The sequence below is a fragment of the Tachysurus vachellii genome, chromosome 18 (genome assembly GCF_030014155.1).
Source record: "Tachysurus vachellii isolate PV-2020 chromosome 18, HZAU_Pvac_v1, whole genome shotgun sequence".
Taxonomy (NCBI): domain Eukaryota; kingdom Metazoa; phylum Chordata; class Actinopteri; order Siluriformes; family Bagridae; genus Tachysurus; species Tachysurus vachellii.
Window position 1 is genome coordinate 19,002,400 of NC_083477.1, and position 20,278 is coordinate 19,022,677.

At 37.5% G+C, this 20,278-nt stretch overlaps 9 gene segments (V, D, J or C); all 9 read left to right on the forward strand.

Moving 5' to 3' along the window:
- The first annotated feature begins 714 nt into the window (after positions 1–714).
- On the forward strand, positions 715–1,551 carry LOC132860747 (immunoglobulin heavy variable 1-69-2-like). The segment is given in 3 exon segments: positions 715–747; positions 1,159–1,189; positions 1,277–1,551. Coding segments are annotated over 3 exon segments (339 nt in total).
- A 1,609-nt stretch (positions 1,552–3,160) lies between these two features.
- Positions 3,161–3,595, forward strand: LOC132861151 (Ig heavy chain V region 186-1-like; the record flags this gene model as incomplete). The annotated part of the segment is given in 2 exon segments: positions 3,161–3,203; positions 3,297–3,595. Coding segments are annotated over 2 exon segments (342 nt in total), but the record flags the coding sequence as incomplete, so codon positions are not given.
- A 1,012-nt stretch (positions 3,596–4,607) lies between these two features.
- On the forward strand, positions 4,608–5,099 carry LOC132861150 (Ig heavy chain V region 914-like). The segment is given in 2 exon segments: positions 4,608–4,653; positions 4,743–5,099. Coding segments are annotated over 2 exon segments (363 nt in total).
- Positions 5,100–7,626: 2,527 nt separating this feature from the next.
- LOC132860748 (immunoglobulin heavy variable 1-3-like) lies at positions 7,627–8,193 on the forward strand. The segment is given in 2 exon segments: positions 7,627–7,678; positions 7,766–8,193. Coding segments are annotated over 2 exon segments (480 nt in total).
- A 627-nt stretch (positions 8,194–8,820) lies between these two features.
- Positions 8,821–9,254, forward strand: LOC132861225 (immunoglobulin heavy variable 4-61-like; the record flags this gene model as incomplete). The annotated part of the segment is given in 2 exon segments: positions 8,821–8,863; positions 8,947–9,254. Coding segments are annotated over 2 exon segments (351 nt in total), but the record flags the coding sequence as incomplete, so codon positions are not given.
- Positions 9,255–10,873: 1,619 nt separating this feature from the next.
- LOC132860749 (immunoglobulin heavy variable 1-3-like) lies at positions 10,874–11,922 on the forward strand. The segment is given in 3 exon segments: positions 10,874–10,925; positions 11,013–11,356; positions 11,914–11,922. Coding segments are annotated over 3 exon segments (405 nt in total).
- A 2,628-nt stretch (positions 11,923–14,550) lies between these two features.
- LOC132860750 (Ig heavy chain V region 914-like) lies at positions 14,551–15,056 on the forward strand. The segment is given in 2 exon segments: positions 14,551–14,596; positions 14,686–15,056. Coding segments are annotated over 2 exon segments (417 nt in total).
- Positions 15,057–16,517: 1,461 nt separating this feature from the next.
- LOC132860751 (immunoglobulin heavy variable 7-4-1-like) lies at positions 16,518–17,010 on the forward strand. The segment is given in 2 exon segments: positions 16,518–16,624; positions 16,709–17,010. Coding segments are annotated over 2 exon segments (342 nt in total).
- Positions 17,011–19,592: 2,582 nt separating this feature from the next.
- Positions 19,593–20,098, forward strand: LOC132860752 (immunoglobulin heavy variable 4-61-like). The segment is given in 2 exon segments: positions 19,593–19,635; positions 19,719–20,098. Coding segments are annotated over 2 exon segments (423 nt in total).
- Positions 20,099–20,278: the final 180 nt, after the last annotated feature.

The window sequence follows — 20,278 nt, forward strand, 5'->3', positions numbered from 1 at the left end:
TTAGTTATGACTCAGATTGATCAGGCCATATTAATTTTCTGCAGTCCACTAAATAATTGTTCCTTATCCAGTAGGTTTGACTTTTACATAATTATAGGAAATGATAAACTGTTATATAGTTAAGCAGTTTAGTAAAGTCATAAAAGTTATTTTGATTTGTATTAAAATTGTTAAACAGGATTTATTATTTTAAAGTGTCAGATAAATAAAACTATTAACATTTATTTTTGTTTAGAACTTTTCATTGATTTGCTGTGAATCTTGGGGTTTTATGAATGTCTTTTTATTGGACTTTATTCAGGTGATGTACATAAAAGACATCCTCTCAAAGTTTTGCTTATTTTGGTTTCGTCAGAAATTATAGAGGAAAAAAGAGAAGAAGATGCTTTAACTTATTCTATTATTCACAAAGATAAAGATTCTTTTGTTCTTGTAGGTTTTTTGGTCTCATTATTAAATATTCTTCTATTTCAGATTCCTGCACTCAGACACTGATCGAGTCTGATCCAGTGATCATCAAATCTGATCGAGTCTCATAAACTGACCTGCACAGCCTCTTGATTAGAGATTGGTAGCTACTGGATGACTTGGATCTGATAGTCACCTAGAAAAGGACTGGAATTTGTCTGGACATTTACTCTGATGTTAGATTTATTTAATTGAATGTATTTAATAAATATTGCCTATATTTCATGTTGTCACAGACTGAGAAATATGGAAGTAGATGTTCACAAACTAGAAAAAGAGGTCAGTGCCATAATAATTGAGACCAATATTGATTTCCCAATTAACTGATTATTTAAACCAAATGATTTACTATGTTACTGCTGATACTGTATCTGAGTGTTTTCTCTTTTAAACCATGCTGATAAAAATGCTCCAATTTTGAATGCCTACTTATTTTTTTTTGCTGAACCATGTGAAAAGTTTTTTTTTACTGACAGCCAGAACATTATAATATTTTGTATCTGCATCTGTAGGGGGCAGCAGATGCTTGTTTTTCAGAAGGATTCATGAAGCTATGAAATCTAACAGCTGAAGTGTGTTTATGCAAATTCACCCTGTTATAAAAAAAAAACAACCTCTTGCTCACCCGAAGTTTGTGTCACACGACTGAATCGAAGAGAGTTATGATGGGGCTGGGGGGGGGTCACTCAGTACTACATCTTTGTTATAATGTTAACCAAAGGTACGTGAGACTTCTGTACTGTTTATTTCTTCCCTCAGAATATCTTGACTGTGTTGATGATGATCTTTGTTATGTTTTATCTGCTAGGTGTCAGCAGTGATGAGATCAGACTGGACCAGTCTCCTGCTGTGGTAAAGAGACCTGGAGAAACTGTGAAGATCTCCTGTAAGATACACGGCTTTGTTATGACGAGCAGCTACATGCACTGGATCACACAGAAACCAGGGAAAGCTCTGGAATGGCTTGGTAGGATGGATACAGGCAGTAATAAAGCAATATATGCAGAGTCTGTGAAGAACCAGCTCACTTTAACGGAAGACGTCTCAGCAAGCACACAGGACTTAGAGACCAAGCCACAGTGACTGGAGCTGAGGAAGCAGCTGTACTAAAACCAGACACACATTCTAACGTAACAAGTTGCTTCACTTATACAGTAATTGAAACACAGATGAACAAAGTTTGTATCTATTTACTGCTCCAATTATCTATAAATGTACTTTGATATAACCCTAAAATTGGCATGGCCTAATTATCAGGAATGAAAATATACATAAACCCTAGCAGCTCTGTCAGCATGCTGTGTGAATGTGGTTCTGACTGTTCCTCAAACCAACAAACTAATAGACATCCCAGTCCCAGTACACACTGTATTGCACAGATCACAGACAGATCACAGTCACAATACACACTGTAATAAACATCCCATCCCAGTCATCCCAGTCCCACTTTAACTCACTGGACGGATTATTGATTTTTTGGATTCTGCAAAAGTGATTCATATTTAACAACAATATTCTGTGTATTTTAGAAACTCTACAGTTTCGCTCAGTTTTATATTTATGCATTTATGTGTATCACAGTGCAAGAAAAATTCTAATTAAACCCAAGCACAGGAGTGTTAGGGAGCGTTAACTAATACTACAAACAGAACAGTTAGTGACCTGACAATGTGAAACTTACAGAAATAGTTTTCTCCTCTCGTCTGTTCCTCTGTGGATGTTTTTATATCTCTAGTGGGTGTGTCATGCAAACCAAATCCTGTGTTTGAACCATTTATGCTGAAACATTCAGCCCAACAACATAGCAGCAGTTTGTGTTCATTTACAGCAGAAGGAATCATTTTAATTCTTTGAGATGGGACTAGGAAGAGTTTTAAGTTACTTTACTCTAGTAATCTTCATTCAATGTTAGTATTATTATTGTTTATTTCATATAGATAAAACATTTTTCATTTTATTTTTTTTTTACTTTAACACCTATCTTTGTATGTTCTTGCAGATTCCTGCAGTCAGACACTGATCGAGTCTGATCCAGTGACCATCAAACCTGCTCAGTCTCATAAACTGACCTGCACAGCATCTGGATTAGACATTAGTGGCTACTGGATGGCTTGGATCAGACAGGCACCTGGAAAAGGGCTGGAATGGGTTGCAAGCATCTACAGTAGTAGTAGCATATATTACTCCAGTGCTGTTAAGGGCCGCTTCACCATCTCCAGAGATGACAGTAAGAAGCAGGTGTATCTGCAGATGAACAGCATGAGGACAGAAGACACTGCAGTTTATTACTGCGCCCGTGACACACACAGTGATACTTCCCCTTAGACATCAGTACAAAAACACAGACTTACTATAGTCACATGACAAACCCACATTTGCAGGTGGCAGTTAAATGATGTGAATCACAATTTTAGATCAATTACAGCATAAATATTTTGAGAAAACATGTTTACAACTCCAAAACCAACGTTCCAAATATTAAATCTTGTTGAAAGTTGAGTTTATAAACACACACATCCTCCATCAAATCTCCTCCTCATGATTTAAATACATTTCAGATACATTCTCCTCCCATCATCAGCAGATAAACAAATCCAAGTGTCAGAGCTGGATCTCACTCTATTTATATGATGTGATGGTGTGTGTTAAACTTTGGAGAACAGAGAAGACTCCAGTCCAAACAACACACACCATGTTCTCTACATCTCTACTGCTCCTGCTGGCAGCTGCTTCTTGTGAGTGCTTTATCAAATTCATTCATTTACTAGATGAAGAATAAAGGTGCAGCATATATTGTGTGAGATATCACCATGTGTTTTCCTCCACAGATGTGCATGGTGAGGAACTGACTCAGCCTGCTTCCATGACAGTCCAGCCAGGCCAGAGTCTCTCCATCCAGTGCAAGGTTTCATATTCAGTTACAAGCTACAGTACACATTGGATTCGACAACCTGCAGGAAAAGCTCTGGAGTGGATTGGACGCATCAGCAGTGGAGGGGGTACAGCTTACAGTGAGAAACTGAAAAATAAGTTCAGCATCTCCAGAGACACTTCTACTAACACAATAACAATTGGAGGACAGAACATGCAGACTGAAGACACAGCTGTGTATTACTGCGCTCGTTACACACAGTGAGACAGAATAGTGGATTCCTCTTACAAAAACCTTATGAGACATGTTACAGACATTCTCTCAGTGTAACTAATAAATCATCTCAGTCACACTTTCACTTTCTTCCACTGGAATGAAGTCAGAATCATTTGCAGCATTTTAAAACACAGTCACACAAAGTCATTTTTAAATAAAAAAGAAAACATTATTGAAAGAGTCTTCATTCTGAACCATTATTAATCCCTTCATTTTACAGGATTTTTAACCAGCAGTTGGAATCAGTGTTTAATGAATGGATTCAGGAATAATACAGCATGTTTCCAGCAGTGTGTTGTGTTTAACACACAGTCTGTTCTCATAGTCTGAGGTTCAATAACTGAAACAACTGAAGGAGGCAGCAGAGCTCAACAAATAAAGTGAAAAAAAGTGAATCCACAAACTGCATTCTGTATGAGACTCATTCAGTATCAGTCATTATCAGACAAATATCTACATTTTCTCTTCTTTTTCACTCTTTCCATAATGTGTGATTAGTTATTTGGGTTGTTAAACACAGGTTGGACAAATAAAACACTATAATTTATGTAACTACATCCTCCTGTGGTTGTGAGGTTTCTCAGTAACATGACAAGATGTATTTTATAATGCTGTTATAATGTAAGGTTCTAAATTAAATATAGCAATACATGTATAAAAAATAACTTCCTGATTTAAATGAATAATAATTTCTGAGTTTTCTTATTATAAATTCATCTGAAAACACCTGATAGTGTATAAACTTACTCATTAACCCCTGCCTTAAGCTTCTTATTGGTTCAAACATAAACTCAAGCTGCAGTGATAGATATCTCTAAAAAATACAGACATGTTTAAAAGATGAGGAGGTTTTCTCATTTATATTTATATATAAGAATCCATCCCACGTTGACCCTAAGATAAGGAGTGTCTCTATGCAAATGTCCTCCTCTGTTATATAGTTAAGCAACAAAGACCAAGAGCTTTTACTTCTTCTGCTCCAACACACACCATGATCTCTACATCCCTACTGCTGCTGCTGCTGGCAGCCGTACACTGTAAGTGTTTTTACATTTGACATGTAATACAGTTTTGGTTCCTTAAAGCTTTTTGCTTTTACATCATTAAAATATCTTTTCTTTAACAGGTGTTCACAGTGTTGAGCTGATCCAGACCGGATCCACAGTATTAACTCCTGGTCAGTCACTGACTCTGACCTGTAAAGTGTCTGGATATTCATTAACTGATAGCAGCTACTGTACACACTGGATACGACAACCTGCAGAAAAAGCTCTGGAATGGATCGGAGGTATATGTGGTAGTGGTAACACTTACTACAGTGAGAAACTGAAAAGCAGGTTTCAGGTTTCCAGAGACACGTCCAGCAGCACAGTGACATTAACAGGACAGAACATGCAGACTGAAGACACAGCTGTGTATTACTGCGCTCGTGAACCACAGTGAGACGAATAAACAACATCCCTGTACAAAAACTCCAAGTACACTGAAATAAAATTCTCCTCCACCTGCATCTGATAAGATTTCCCCGACCACCACACACATCCATTTTTATTTTCCATCACGCGTCATTTATTCTGAAAGGAAATAATAAATGATGACAGACAAAGACAGATGGAGAAATGTTTTTTACATCTTTTTTGTGTTTGTAGTATACATAATTTTCCAATTTTACTTGCAGACCAACAGTAAAGGTTTACTCGACCTTTGGTCCTTATCTGTATCCTGTATATTTAAACTGCAAACACATTAGAAATTATTGCACATTACGTTTTTCTTTAAGCTTTAAGGCCTGTGATGGTCGCTCTTTCTTTATTCACAAAATCTAACCAACAAGTTAAGTATCTAATGACTGACAGTGTGTCATAAATATGAGAACATGTTCTCCTGGGATTTACATTAAAGTCATAAACAATAAAGACATCATTCTTATGAAGCTAAGACCTTACAGCTCCAGACTGTATAATATTAACCATTTGATCAACTACACAGTAAGTACATAGTAAGTAACTAATATTTTGCTTCTGAGTTTCTCAGAAGTGTGACAAGACATCAGCTAACTGTTTGTCAGTTGATTAGATTAGATTGTAGTGCTAAAATTTAAACTAAAATTACATCTTTAATGTGTACGTTTTAAATCTACTGAATAAACCCTGTCATCTCTACATCACATTATAATTGAGTTATGATTTAGATTGATCATGACCAGATTACTGTCCTGCAGTCCACTGAATCATTGTTCCTTGTCCAGTGGAATTGACTTTTACATATTTGTAGGGAAAAATTAGATAAATCTGTATATAGTGATTCCTTTCACTATTTCACTCTTTTTACTGGACTTCATAATGTTGAATTCTTCATGTGTCCTCTGTAATGTGTAAGTGCTCAGTATCATCACGATGACTTTACATGCATAAGAAAAGTGCTGCTATCTAACAGCTGATATGATGTACACAGGAAAATGCTGAACTTATTATTTATGAGAATAATATTCACAGACTGCAAATTTGTAAGTGTTTTTTTTTTTTTAGAAAGTGTTCACCTTATGCAGTTGGTAGTGTTATATATATTTCTGTGCAATAAGTAGAGCAGAATGTTCTTCTGGATGTTCCAGTGATCCACAGTGATGGACTAAAAGGACATGAGATCTAATGAGTAAAGAGCAGTGATGAAGCTGACAGCATGAAACACACCCGGAGTTTTACAGGAAGCTTTTTCTCCTCTCGTCTGTTCCTCTGTGGATGTTTTTATATCTCTAGTGGGTGTGTCATGCAAACCAAATCCTGTGTTTGAACCATTTATGCTGAAACATTCAGAAATAAAAATATTTTGTTTTGTTCTATTTTTAATGTTAATTCTTACCTTTGATTATTCTTCTATTTCAGATTCCTTCAGTCAGACACTGATCGAGTCTGATCCAGTGATCATCAAACCTGATCAGTCTCATAAACTGACCTGCACAGCCTCTGGATTAGACATTAGTAGCCATTACTTGGCTTGGATCAGACAGGCGCCTGGAAAAGGACTGGAATGGCTTGCAAGCATCTACAGTGGCAGTAGTTACATATATCACTCCAGCACTGTTCAGGGACGCTTCACCATCTCCAGAGACGACAGTAAGAAGCAGGTGTTTCTGCAGATGAACAGCATGAGGACAGAAGACACTGCAGTTTATTACTGCGCCCGTGACACACAGTGATTCCCCTTAGACATCAGTACAAAAACACAGACTTACTATAGACACATGACAAGATCACAGTGTCTGGACATTTATACTGATATAATATTTATTTAATTCCCTGAATATATCTAATATTTATTGACTATATTTCACATTGTGACAAACTGACTACAAACTGTTGTAGAAAGGACATTATTTACATTTACATTATTTACTGTCCTGTGTCACCCAAATGAGGATGAGGTTCCCAACTGAGCCTGGATCCTCTCAAGGTTACCTCAAAATGGTACTAAATTTAAACTTAAAAAAATATATATATGATTCTGTTCTTTTGTAAAGCTGCTTTGAGACAATGTACATTGTTAAATGTGCTAAACAAATAAATTGAATTGAATTGATAGATTGAGAACTGAGGAAGTAGATGTTCATTTGTAAATAATCATTGAGACTAATATTGATTTCCCAATTAACTGATTAATTAAACCAGATGATTTACTATGTTACTGCTGATACTGTATCTGAGTGTTTTCTCTCTTTTAAACCATGCTGATAAAAATTTCTCCATTTCTGAATTCCAACTTTCTTTATTTCCGCTAGTCCATTTAAAAATGTATTGTTATTTAATAATTTATTTTTCTGGCAGCCAGAACATTTTCATCTTCTGTATCTGCACCTGTAGGGGGCAGCAGCTGCTTTTTTTCGAGAAGGATTTATGAAGCTATGAAATCTAACAGCTGATGTGTGTTTATGCAAATTCACTCTGTTATAAAAAAAAAACAGCCTCTTGCTCACACGAAGTTTGTGTCACACGACTGAATCAAAGAGCATGATGATGGGGCTGAAGGTCACTCAATACTACATCTTTGTTATAATGTTAACCAAAGGTACCTGAGACTTCTGTACTGTTTATTTCTTCCCACAGAATATCTTGACTGTGTTGATGATGATCTTTGTTATGTTTTATCTGCTAGGTGTCAGCAGTGATGAGATCAGACTGGACCAGTCTCCTGCTGTGGTAAAGAGACCTGGAGAAACTGTGAAGATCTCCTGTAAGATAAATGGATATTCAATGACAAGCCACAACATACACTGGATCAGACAGAAACCAGGGAAAGCTCTGGAATGGCTTGGCTGGATGAATACAGGCAATAATGATCCAACATATGCAGAGTCTGTGAAGAACCAGCTCACTTTTACAGAAGACGTCTCAGCAAGCACACAGTACTTAGAGGCCAAGACCCTGAGGACAGAGGACACTGCGGTTTATTACTGCGCCCGACAAGCCACAGTGACTGGAGCTGAGGAAGCAGCTGTACAAAAACCAGACACACATTTTCACACAGAGTTTATTTTGAACAAGTCACATGTCCTGTTATCATTTATCTGTTATGTTCTATGATTATTAAAGAGCTCATTAACATTTTGCTTTAAACTCTGTAATGTTTTATTGAAATGTTAAATATATTTCTGCAGCATTCAGACTCTCTAAAGGCCAAGTGACACCATTTCTGTTCCCCATAATATCTGTACCTCTGTACTGTAAGTTTGGCTTTAACAGCTTCAGTCATGTTCATATTCACCTTCTCAAAACCGAAACCAGGAAATTTGCAGACATGAGAATCATTTCTGTGTTAATGTAATTCTCTAGAGTGCAGCCTACACATGACTGATAACGACATAAAGCATCTTTTATCTAATTATTATAATTTTCATGGATTATGGTGGAGATTCAGATTAATTTGAGGGAACTGGAAATAGATCACTTTTCAATCTGACCATCACAGGAAGTGTTAATTACATCACAACACGTTCATATCATTATTAATAATAACAAACAGCTGAATTATTTCCCACATTAAATTGATATGGAGATGAAACGGGGTGTGAGTGTGATTAACAGCTGCAGAGCTGCACTCAACACAGCCTCTCTGTAATGTTTATGCAAATCTGCATCTCCTCTTGTAATATTAGCAGCGTTCTGATCTAGAGAGGAAACACTTCTCATTAGTCTTCCTTCAACACAAACATGTTTGCTTCAGCTCCACTGCTGCTGCTGGCTCTCGCCCCCTGTGAGTGTTTGGATTGAAGCTTTATTATTTCATCTGATCCTTTCAGTTCGCCATGTTCACCTTTTCTTTTTCTCTTTTTACAGATGTGTTCTGTGCTACTGAGCTCATCCAGCCAGACTCACTGCTTATAAAGCCAGGAGAGACTTTAACCATCACCTGTAAAGTGTCTGGAGCTTCTATCACTGATAGCAGCCACTATGGAACAGCTTGGATTCGACAACCTGCAGGAAAAGCTTTAGAATGGATCAACGGCATTTATTATGATGGGAGTATTAATAAGAAAGATTCACTTAAAGACAAGTTTGTGGTCTCTCGAGACACTTCCAGTAACTCCGTGACCTTACGGGGACAGAACAGACAGACTGAAGACACAGCTGTGTATTACTGCGCTCGTGATCCACACAGTGACACAACAAGCTGCAGTGCTGCACAAAAACCTGATCACAATTCACTTCTTTAATTAAATAACAACTACATTTTACTGAGTAAATAATCCCCATATTACAAATATTTCAGCATAGACACCAACACTGGCATTAATAAAATAAATAAATAAAAGTTTACTTAGGAATAATAGTCTCTTTTTATAACTAGTTGAAATGAAATGTGTCTGCAAAAGACATTTATTATAAAGAACAACATCCATTCACACTCAGCACTCAGGCTTTAACTCTTCATCCTGAATGAACAAAAACCATCCAAAAACTTCCTCAATCTAAATCTAATAATTAATAAGAATCCCATGCAATTAAATGTGATATGTGAACATTGTGTAATTTGATTATGAATTTCTGGTAATGTACAAATAAAAAGGGAAAATAAAAGAAACACAAAGTGTTTTATCATCTCACCAAATATTTTTTATTAATAGATCATCAGAAAACCAGGATTAGGTAAAAAATGACAACATCGACACGTTTTTGTTGTTCAGTGATAATCAGTGATCAGAAAACTTTACGTTCTTCTGGATGTTCCAGTGATCCACAGTGATGGACTAAAAAGACATGAGATCTAATGAGTAAAGAGCAGTGATGAAGCTGACAGCATGAAACACACCCGGAGTTTTACAGGAAGCTTTTTCTCCTCTCGTCTGTTCCTCTGTGGATGTTTTTATATCTCTAGTGGGTGTGTCATGCAAACCAAATCCTGTGTTTGAACCATTTATGCTGAAACATTCAGCCCAACAACATAGCAGCAGTTTGTATTCATTTACAGCAGCAGGAATCTGTATCTGTTCCTAGTGTTTCTAGCCCTTTGTCATTTTCTTCCCTTAATAATACCCTTTATGTTATCCCTGCATTTGGGTCTTTTAATCCTTGAAGACACCCCTGTTTCCTGACACAAGGTTTCTTCTTCATATCATCTTAAAAAAATGGTCTTGACTTGTTGCCACAGACTTGCTCATTAAGGATAAATGTTAGAGATAAATATTTATCTCAATTTTAAACTATTTTATTTTTCTATAAAAGCTGCTTTGAGACGATATCTATTGTTATAGTGCTATGCAAATGAATTAAATTGAATTCACAGATTGAGACCTATGGAAGTAAATGTAAATGCATGTGTGTTCCCTGTGATGGGTTGGCACTCCGTGCAGGGTGTATCCTACCTCGATGACCGATGACGCCTGAGAATAGTTCGGATAAGCGGTAGAAAATGAATGAATGAATGAATGAATGAATGAATGAATGAATCAATGAATGAATGATTAGAAATCCAAATTATTTACTATGTTACTGCTGATACTGTATCTGAGTGTTTTCTCTCTTTTAAACCTTGCTGATAAAAATGTTCAGTTTCTGAATCCCTCCTTTTTTTACTGACAGCCAGAACATTATATTTTGTATCTGCACCTGTAGGGGGCAGCAGCTGCTTGTTTTTGAGAAGGATTCATGAAACTATGAAATCTAACAGCTGAAGTGTGTTTATGCAAATTCACTCTGTTATAAAAAAAACTGCCTCTTGCTCACCCGAAGTTTGTGACACACGACTGAATCAAAGAGCATGATGATGGGGCTGAGGGTCACTCAGTACTACATCTTTGTTATAATGTTAACCAAAGGTACCTGAGACTTCTGTACTGTATATTTCTTCCCTCAGAATATCTTGACTGTGTTGATGATGATCTTTGTTATGTTTTATCTGCTAGGTGTCAGCAGTGATGAGATCAGACTGGACCAGTCTCCTGCTGTGGTAAAGAGACCTGGAGAAACTGTGAAGATCTCCTGTAAGATACACGGCTTTGATATGACTGAGTACTACATGCACTGGATCAGACAGAAACCAGGGAAAGCTCTGGAATGGCTTGGATATGTGAACTCTGGTACAACAGATGAACCCACATACGCAGACTCAGTGAAAGGGCATTTTCTCCTCTCTGAAGACGTCTCAGCAAGCACACAGTACTTAGAGGCCAAGACCCTGAGGACAGAGGACACTGCGGTTTATTACTGCGCCCGAAGTCCCACAGTGACTGGAGCTGAGGAAGCAGCTGTACAAAAACCAGACACACATTTTCACACAGAGTTTATTTTGAACAAGTCACATGTCCTGTTATCATTTATCTGTTATGTTCTATATTTATTAAAGAGCTCATTAACATTTTGTTTTAAACTCTGTAATGTTTTATTGAAATGTTAAATATGTTAAATATGTAACTGAACTAACTGAAGTTGCTTCACTTATAATTCATAGAGAGATAAACACTCTGTATCTGTTTTCTGCTCCAATTATCTATAAATATATCTGGCTATAACTCAAATGTGGATGTGGCATAAACTACTTTTTTAAAAATATACATAAACCCTTTTTTTTATGCTCCTGAAAACACTTGTGTGTTAACGCTGTGTTAATGTGTTTCTGACTGTTCCTCAAACCAACAAACTAGTAGACATCCCAGTCCCAATAAACACTGTAATACACACATCACACTCCCAATACACACTGTAATACACACATCACAGTCCTAATACACACTGTAATACACACACCCCAGTCTCAATATACACAGCTTCTGTTCTAGAAATTTAACTAACACCTTCTGAACACAGAAACTGTGACTATCGTGTGAGGCTCATTTTAGACGATTGTTGATTGAACATGTTCAGTTCAGTTAATCACAGAGACACGTTAGTGTTTTGTTCATTTCACTCTAAGACCAATTCTTCTAAGAGGAAGAACATTAATGGTGGAGCTCACTCAGACAGACTCTGTGCTGGTGAAGCCTGGAGAGTCGTTCTCCATCTCTTGTAAGATCTCAGTGTCGAGTTATTGTATTAACTGGATACGGCAACCTGCTGGAAAAGCACTGGAATGGCTCGGATATCTGTGTAGCGGTGATTGCACTGATCTCAAAGACACGATGAAGAACAAGATCAGTCTCAGCCAGGACAAATCCAGCAGCACAGTTTATTTAAGAGGACAAAACTTTCAGGTCGAGGACACGGCTGTGTATTACTGTGCCAGACACACAACACTACAAACTCACTGAAGCCCTGTACAAAAACATCCCTGGTCATTTTCCTCTCTCTGCAGTACACATGTCCCCAGAGGGGTCTGGTATATATGAGCTAGCAGAGCTAAGACACTTCTGTAGTTCAAAGATATCTACATAAAGTTTCATCTTTGTCTCAACATTAAAATAAATTGTTGTTCTGAACACAAGTGAATACACAGTTAATCCATCAATAATACAACACCAATCTATTCCAAAGCTTTTGTGCAGATTGCTGAAGTGGATGTCGGTGTAACTCACAATTTAAGTTATTATTATAATTATAATTCTTTATGTGCCTCTAGATGTCAGTCTTTGTAAAGAAACTCTCTCACTTTATACATTATAATTGTTGTCCAGCTTCATTTAACTCACCGGACAGATATTTGATTATTGGGATTCTACAAAACTGATTCATATTTAACTACAATAATCTGTGTTTTTAGAAATGTCACAGTTATTGTTTAGATCAATTATAGCATAAATATTGTGAGAAAACATGTTTACAACTTCAAAGACAATGTTCCAAATAAAAAATCTTGTTGAAAGTTGAGTTTATAAACCAACACATCCTCAATCAGATGAATCTCCTCCTCATGATTTAAATACATCTCAGATACATTCTCCTCCCATCATCAGCAGATAAACAAATCCAAGTGTCAGAGCTGGATCTCACTCTATTTATATGATGTGATGGTGTCTGTTAAACTTTGGAGAACAGAGAAGACTCCAGTCCAAACAACACACACCATGTTCTCTACATCTCTACTGCTCCTGCTGGCAGCTGCTTCTTGTGAGTGCTTTATCAAATTCATTCATTTACTAGATGAAGAATAAAGGTGCAGCATATATTGTGTGAGATATCACCATGTGTTTTCCTCCACAGATGTGCATGGTGAGGAACTGACTCAGCCTGCTTCCATGACAGTCCAGCCAGGCCAGAGTCTCTCCATCCAGTGCAAGGTTTCATATTCAGTTACGAGCCATTATACAGCTTGGATTCGACAACCTGCAGGAAAAGCTCTGGAGTGGATTGGATACATCTATTCTGGTGGGAGTACAGCTTACAGTGAGAAACTGAAAAATAAGTTCAGCATCTCCAGAGACACTTCTACTAACACAATAACAATTGGAGGACAGAACATGCAGACTGAAGACACAGCTGTGTATTACTGCGCTCGTTACACACAGTGAGACAGAATAGTGGATTCCTCTTACAAAAACCTTATGAGACATGTTACAGACATCCTCTCAGTGTAACTAATAAATCATCTCAGTCACACTTTCACTTTCTTCCACTGGAATGAAGTCAGAATCGTTTGCAGCATTTTAAAACACAGTCACACAAAGTCATTTTTAAATAAAAAAGAAAACATTATTGAAAGAGTCTTCATTCTGAACAATTATTAATCCCTTCATTTTACAGGATTTTTAACCAGCAGTTGGAATCAGTGTTTAATGAGTGGATTCAGGAATAATACAGCATGTTTCCAGCAGTGTGTTGTGTTTAACACACAGTCTGTTCTCATAGTCTGAGGTTCAATAACTGAAACAACTGAAGGAGGCAGCAGAGCTCAACAAATAAAGTGAAAAAAAGTGAATCCACAAACTGCATTCTGTATGAGACTCATTCAGTATCAGTCATTATCAGACAGATATCTACATTTTCTCTTCTTTTTCACTCTTTCCATAATGTGTGAATAGTTATTTGGGTTGTTAAACACAGGTTGGACAAATAAAAACACTATAATTTATGTAACTACATCCTCCTGTGGTTGTGAGGTTTCTCTGTAACATGACAAGATGTATTTTATAATGCTGTTATAATGTAAGGTTCTAAATTAAACAGAATGATAAATGAATAGAAATAAAGGGGCCTGTTCTAGATGAATAATAATTTCTGTGAGTTTTCTTTTTCACCTGAAAACACCTGATAGTGTATAAACTTACTCATTAACACCTGCCTTAAGCTTCTTATTGGTTCAAACATAAACTCAAGCTGCAGTGATAGATATCTCTAAAAATTACAGACATGTTTAAAAGATGAGGAGGTTTTCTCATTTATATTTATATATAAGAATCCATCCCATGTTGACCCTAAGATAAGGAGTGTCTCTATGCAAATGTCCTTCTCTGTTATATATTTAAACAGCAAAGACCAAGAGCTTTTACTTCTTCTGCTCCAACACACACCATGATCTCTACATCCCTACTGCTGCTGCTGCTGGCAGCCGTACACTGTAAGTGTTTTTACATTTGACATGTAATACAGTTTTGGTTCCTTAAAGCTTTTTGCTTTTACATCATTAAAATATCTTTTCTTTAACAGGTGTTCACAGTGTTGAGCTGATCCAGACCGGATCCACAGTATTAACTCCTGGTCAGTCACTGACTCTGACCTGTAAAGTGTCTGGATATTCATTAACTGATAGCAGCTACTGTACAAGCTGGATACGACAACCTGCAGGAAAAACTCTGGAGTGGATTGGAATCATATGTTCTAGTGGGGGCACTGCCTACAGTGAGAAACTGAAAAGCAGGTTTCAGGTTTCCAGAGACACGTCCAGCAGCACAGTGACATTAACAGGACAGAACATGCAGACTGAAGACACAGCTGTGTATTACTGCGCTCGGTACACCACAGTGAGACGAATAAACAACATCCCTGTACAAAAACTCCTCATTCAGCGTTCACAATAACAAGACACAAGACACAACACTGATCTATCCAAATCTTAGAAAATGTAAAACAAACAAACAAACAAACAAACAAACAAACAAACAAACAAATAAATAAATAAATAAATAAATAAATAAATAAATAAATAAATAAATAAATAAATAAATAATCCACAAATGAGAACAAAGAGATTAACGTTAGTTCACTTTTTTTAATAATTGTAATAAAGATTTTAAACCATAATACAAATCTTTAATGTTACTGCACATGATAAACACTGTAATAATCATATTACTAACAAAAACTTTTGATAATGTAGATTGAAGGATTAGTTGCTGTTCCTCTCTGTTACATCATCATGACTCCCACATGTTTTCTCTCATGACGTCATGATGCAAATTGTCGCTGTCAGGCGGAATCCTCGGATGTCCAATACCGTTATTTTTCAGGAAATTAAAAAAACGCCGTACCTTATCTGCAGTGCACAGGGTTTAGTCCGCGTTGCAGTGGACTGTCTTGCGCTAAATTCATGTCCTCAGACGAGCACCAGAACTAGCGGGGGTCAAGATTTTTTTTAAACTGGTGGATTCGGCAACCTGCAGGAAAAGCTTTAGAATAGATCAACACCATTTATTATAATGGGCATATTAATGAGAAAGATTCACTTAAAGACAAGTTTGTGGTCTCTCGAGACAATTCCAGTAACTCCGTGACCTTACGGGGACAGAACATGCAGACTGAAGACACAGCTGTGTATTACTGCGCTCGTGATCCACACAGTGAGAGGAATAAACAACATCCCTGTACAAAAATTCAGTGTTCACAATAGCAAGACACAACACTGATCTATCCGAGACTGAAAAAATATGAAATAAATTAATAAGTAAATAAATAAATAATTCACAAATGAGAATAAATAGATTGAAGTCAGTTCATTTTTTTTTCAATTGTGATATAGATTTTAAACCGTAATTCAAAATTTTAACATTACTGCACATGATAAACACTGTAATAATTATATCACTAACAAGAAAAATTGTAAATAGTGATGAATAAAAGACTTCATGTTGTGATGATAACAGAACTCTGCTTTGATTCATTGTTGATTATTTTTCTGTAACAAAACCTCCCCAAGTGTTTTATTCCTTACTTTCTGTCACTGAGCTTTACTCCTTCTCAATACAGGAGCAGGAGAAAGCCGTCTGTGTGAAATAAACCATCACCACGTAACCATTCCTACATTTAGGTTTCCTAATGTGTTCCTTAGATGAGTGAGGTGTCTTCTAAAAATGATTCGATTTGGTTCCCTTTCTGATAGAGAAACATTCTGTTGTAGAGATTTACATAGTACCTTATCATCCACTCATCTATCCAGTGAGCAGCGTGTGGTTGTGGGTTGAACACCTCCATAGTGGTCATGGACGCTCCCTATTCAAATAGAGTGGTGTATAAACAGCATGTTCTTGGCTGCTCTAGTTTCCAGTGAGCTCTGTGAGAGATAACACTCCCATACACTTTAAATCTGGGTGAAGCAGAACTCAGAGAAGGATGATTTTAGGACAGTGTATTTTATTCCTACTCATTTCATGTATGTTTATGTTTTTTATGTGAAGATTATTAGCATTATAATCAATATAAGATAACATTACTGAGTTCTATTCTTCTCTTCCAGATTCTTATGGACAGTCCCTGACCTCCTCTGATTCTGTGGTGAAGAGACCTGGCGAGTCGGTCACTCTGTCCTGTACTGTCTCCGGATTCTCAATGGGCAGCTACTACATGCTCTGGACCCGTCAGAAACCAGGACAAGGACTGGAGTGGTTCGGGCACATTGACACTAGCACTGGCACTGCATTCGCTCAGTCACTACAGGGCCAGTTCTCCATCAAGACACCAATAAAAACCTACCTAGAAGTGAAGAGTCTGAAAGCTGAAGACACGGCAGTTTATTACTGTGCACGAGAGTCACACTGACACAACAGACTCCAGAGCTGTACAAAAACTCACTCAAGCACGTCCTCGTGAGCTGTAAATATTCCCTTAGCAGGAAGCTGCACCTCCAATTCCAATATCTTCTAGCAGTTATTAATATTAATTATAATCCACGTTATGTATCATATTTACATTATGATGTCTTTACGTATTTGACTGGAGGTAAATCAGCTCTTGGACAATGATTGTGATGACTAGTTGGGACTACATTATATACTGTACTATTCATGCATTGTTCCTCCTAATTGTGATGCCAGCTTCAGGAACACTGACGAGAGATTAATCTGAAATGTAGATGTTTACTGCAGAATCACGACTACAAACTGGAATTAAAAATCACCTGTAGGGGGCAGCAGCTGCTTGTTTTCACAGTGCTCTCAAGTTTTGAAGACAGGCAAGCGTGACATCTCCAGTGCCCCTTTTCCACCGAGGCAGTTCGAGTGCTGGATCAGAGCCAGAGCCTAATTTAGAACCAGTTCTTTCTTTTTCGACAGCCAAAGCACTGGCTCTGAACCAGGAAAAGTGGTTCTTAAGTAGCACCAAAACATTGCTGGTCTAGACTTAAGAACCGCTTGTGTCCGGGGCTGTGGGCGGGGCTACTGTTAGCGCATTTGATAATGTACCTTAAGTATATTAATGTTTAATACACTTTTACTTTACCGTAATATGATACATTATCAGCACACATGATAGTAAGTAGCGACATGCTAAGGCTAACTTTTTTCTGTGTTAATGATAAAATAACGTTATGTACTTTATCGATTACAATCTCCGTTTATACAGATTACATGGAGCTGCACGTACATGTTTTATTCGCCGCGTTTGGATGCCAATGTATGTTCGCAAAGCCATGAGCATTAACAGTAAAGCAACATCCGCCATTGTTGATGTATTTCTGTTTGCCGCTGCTGCGCTAAAGTTGCTGGGACACATGACACGTATACAGTGACGTGAGACTCGGCGCTGTGATGCTCTCTAGCCGGTGGAAAGGCAAACCGGTTCTTAGAAGGTTCGCCAGTGGAACCAACTTTGAACCAGCACCAGCGCTAGCTCTGACCCAGCACCCGGCTCTTTCCGGTGGAAAAGAGGCACAGGAGGATCAGCTTTCCAGCACTGGAGAGAACTGAAGGAGCAGGAAGTTGGCCGCATATTCCCAGATTGGAGATTCCCGAGAAAATAACTCCTGAGCTAAACGCTGTTACTACACAAATAACACCTCTTTTCTATCGTAGTAATGTAGAGAGGCAGCTTTTTGTGTAGTAACAGCGTTTAGCTCAGGAGTTACTGACTCTGGAAACTCCAATCTGTGAATATGAGCACATGGACCTGTGCGCACCGAACACTCTCTCCGCCCATATTGTCAAGACCCGCCCCTTTCTGCTCATTGGCTACACGTTTGTTTTGATTTTTGTTTTGTTTGGTGCCCCAACGCAATTTTCAGAAGCATTTCTCAAATATCAGAGACCCTACCTTTAAAACAGTTCGGCTCGAGCACAGCCATTTTTAGGGTCATGACTGAGGATAATGTCCCGTCCAGAGACAAGCTGTTTCATGTTGAGGTTTTGTTCAAACTGACCATCAAAAATACCCTCTCTAAAGATTTTTTTTTTCATTGGTTGTTGCGTTAAATCTTACCCAGATAGTGCTATTTTCTGATTGGCTTTTGTGTAGGCTCTTTTTTTTGATTGGCTGATAAGTGTCAGGCTCGACTAAAATTGATTCCTGAGCGGTTCCATAGAGATAGCGGTGCGGACTGATACATTTTGGGTGCTGTGGCTTATTAAATATATGATAAATAGTCAAAAAGTTTTTCTGCGTGAGAAATACGATTTGTGGCAGGAGAGCGTGAGAAAAGACCCAAATGAGTGACTGTCACTCTCAATGTGTGACACTTGACCGCCCTGTTTTCAAGAAGGATTCATGAAACTATGAAATCTAACAGCTAAAGTGTGTTTATGCAAATTCACACTGTTATAATACAAAAACATCCTCTTGCTCACCCCAAGTTCAGATTCAGACATGTTCATATTCCGGTTCTTTAAATGACTCTGTAAATAAACTGCAGCTCATTTTCCCCCTCTGCGTCTGCAGGTTTTATGTGTTCAGGAGTCCAGAAGAGAACAAATCTCAGTGCTCTTATTAATAGTGAACAAAACTACTGGAATTAGAGGTGTAAGGATATATATACTGTAACTAATCATATAATCATTCAGTATCACGAGATTTAAAAACACCTGATCTAGAATCTTCTCAGCTCTTGCTCTCTGGATTTGTCAGATAAAAGCTCTAGAGGGTTTCAGCCTATACCAGAATGAACGTCATGTTTGGTTACAAGGTTTGATTATAATGTTTAATGTAGTTCAGGAAAGTGTTAATTACATCACAACACGTTCATATCATTATTAATAATAACAAACAGCTGAATTATTTCCCACATTAAATTGATATGGAGATGAAACAGGGTGTGAGTGTGATTAACAGCTGCAGAGCTGCACTCTTGTAATATTAGCAGCGTTCTGATCTAGAGAGGAAACACTTCTCATTAGTCTTCCTTCAACACAAACATGTTTGCTTCAGCTCCACTGCTGCTGCTGGCTCTCGCCCCCTGTGAGTGTTTGAATTGAAGCTTTATTATTTCATCTGATCCTTTCAGTTCGACATGTCCACCTTTTCTTTTTCTCTTTTTACAGATGTGTTCTGTGCTACTGAGCTCATCCAGCCAGACTCACTGCTTATAAAGCCAGGAGAGACTTTAACCATCACCTGTAAAGTGTCTGGAGCTTCTATCACTGATAGCAGCAGCCACTATGGAACAGCTTGGATTCGACAACCTGCAGGAAAAGCTTTAGAATGGATCAACATCATTTATTATAATGGAGTTATTGGTCAAAAAGATTCACTTAAAGACAAGTTTGTGGTCTCTCGAGACACTTCCAGTAACTCTGTGACATTACGAGGACAGAACATGCAGACTGAAGACACAGCTGTGTATTACTGCGCTCGTGATCCACACAGTGACACAACAAGCTGCAGTGCTGCGCAAAAACCTCATCAAAATTCACTTCTTTAATTAAATAACAACTACATTTTACTGAGTAACTAATCCCCATATTATAAATATTTCAACACAGACACCAACACTGGCATTAATAAAATAAATAAATAAAAGTTTACTTAGGAATAATAGTCTCTTTTTATAACTAGTTGAAATGAAATGTGTCTGCAAAAGACATTTATTATAAAGAACAAC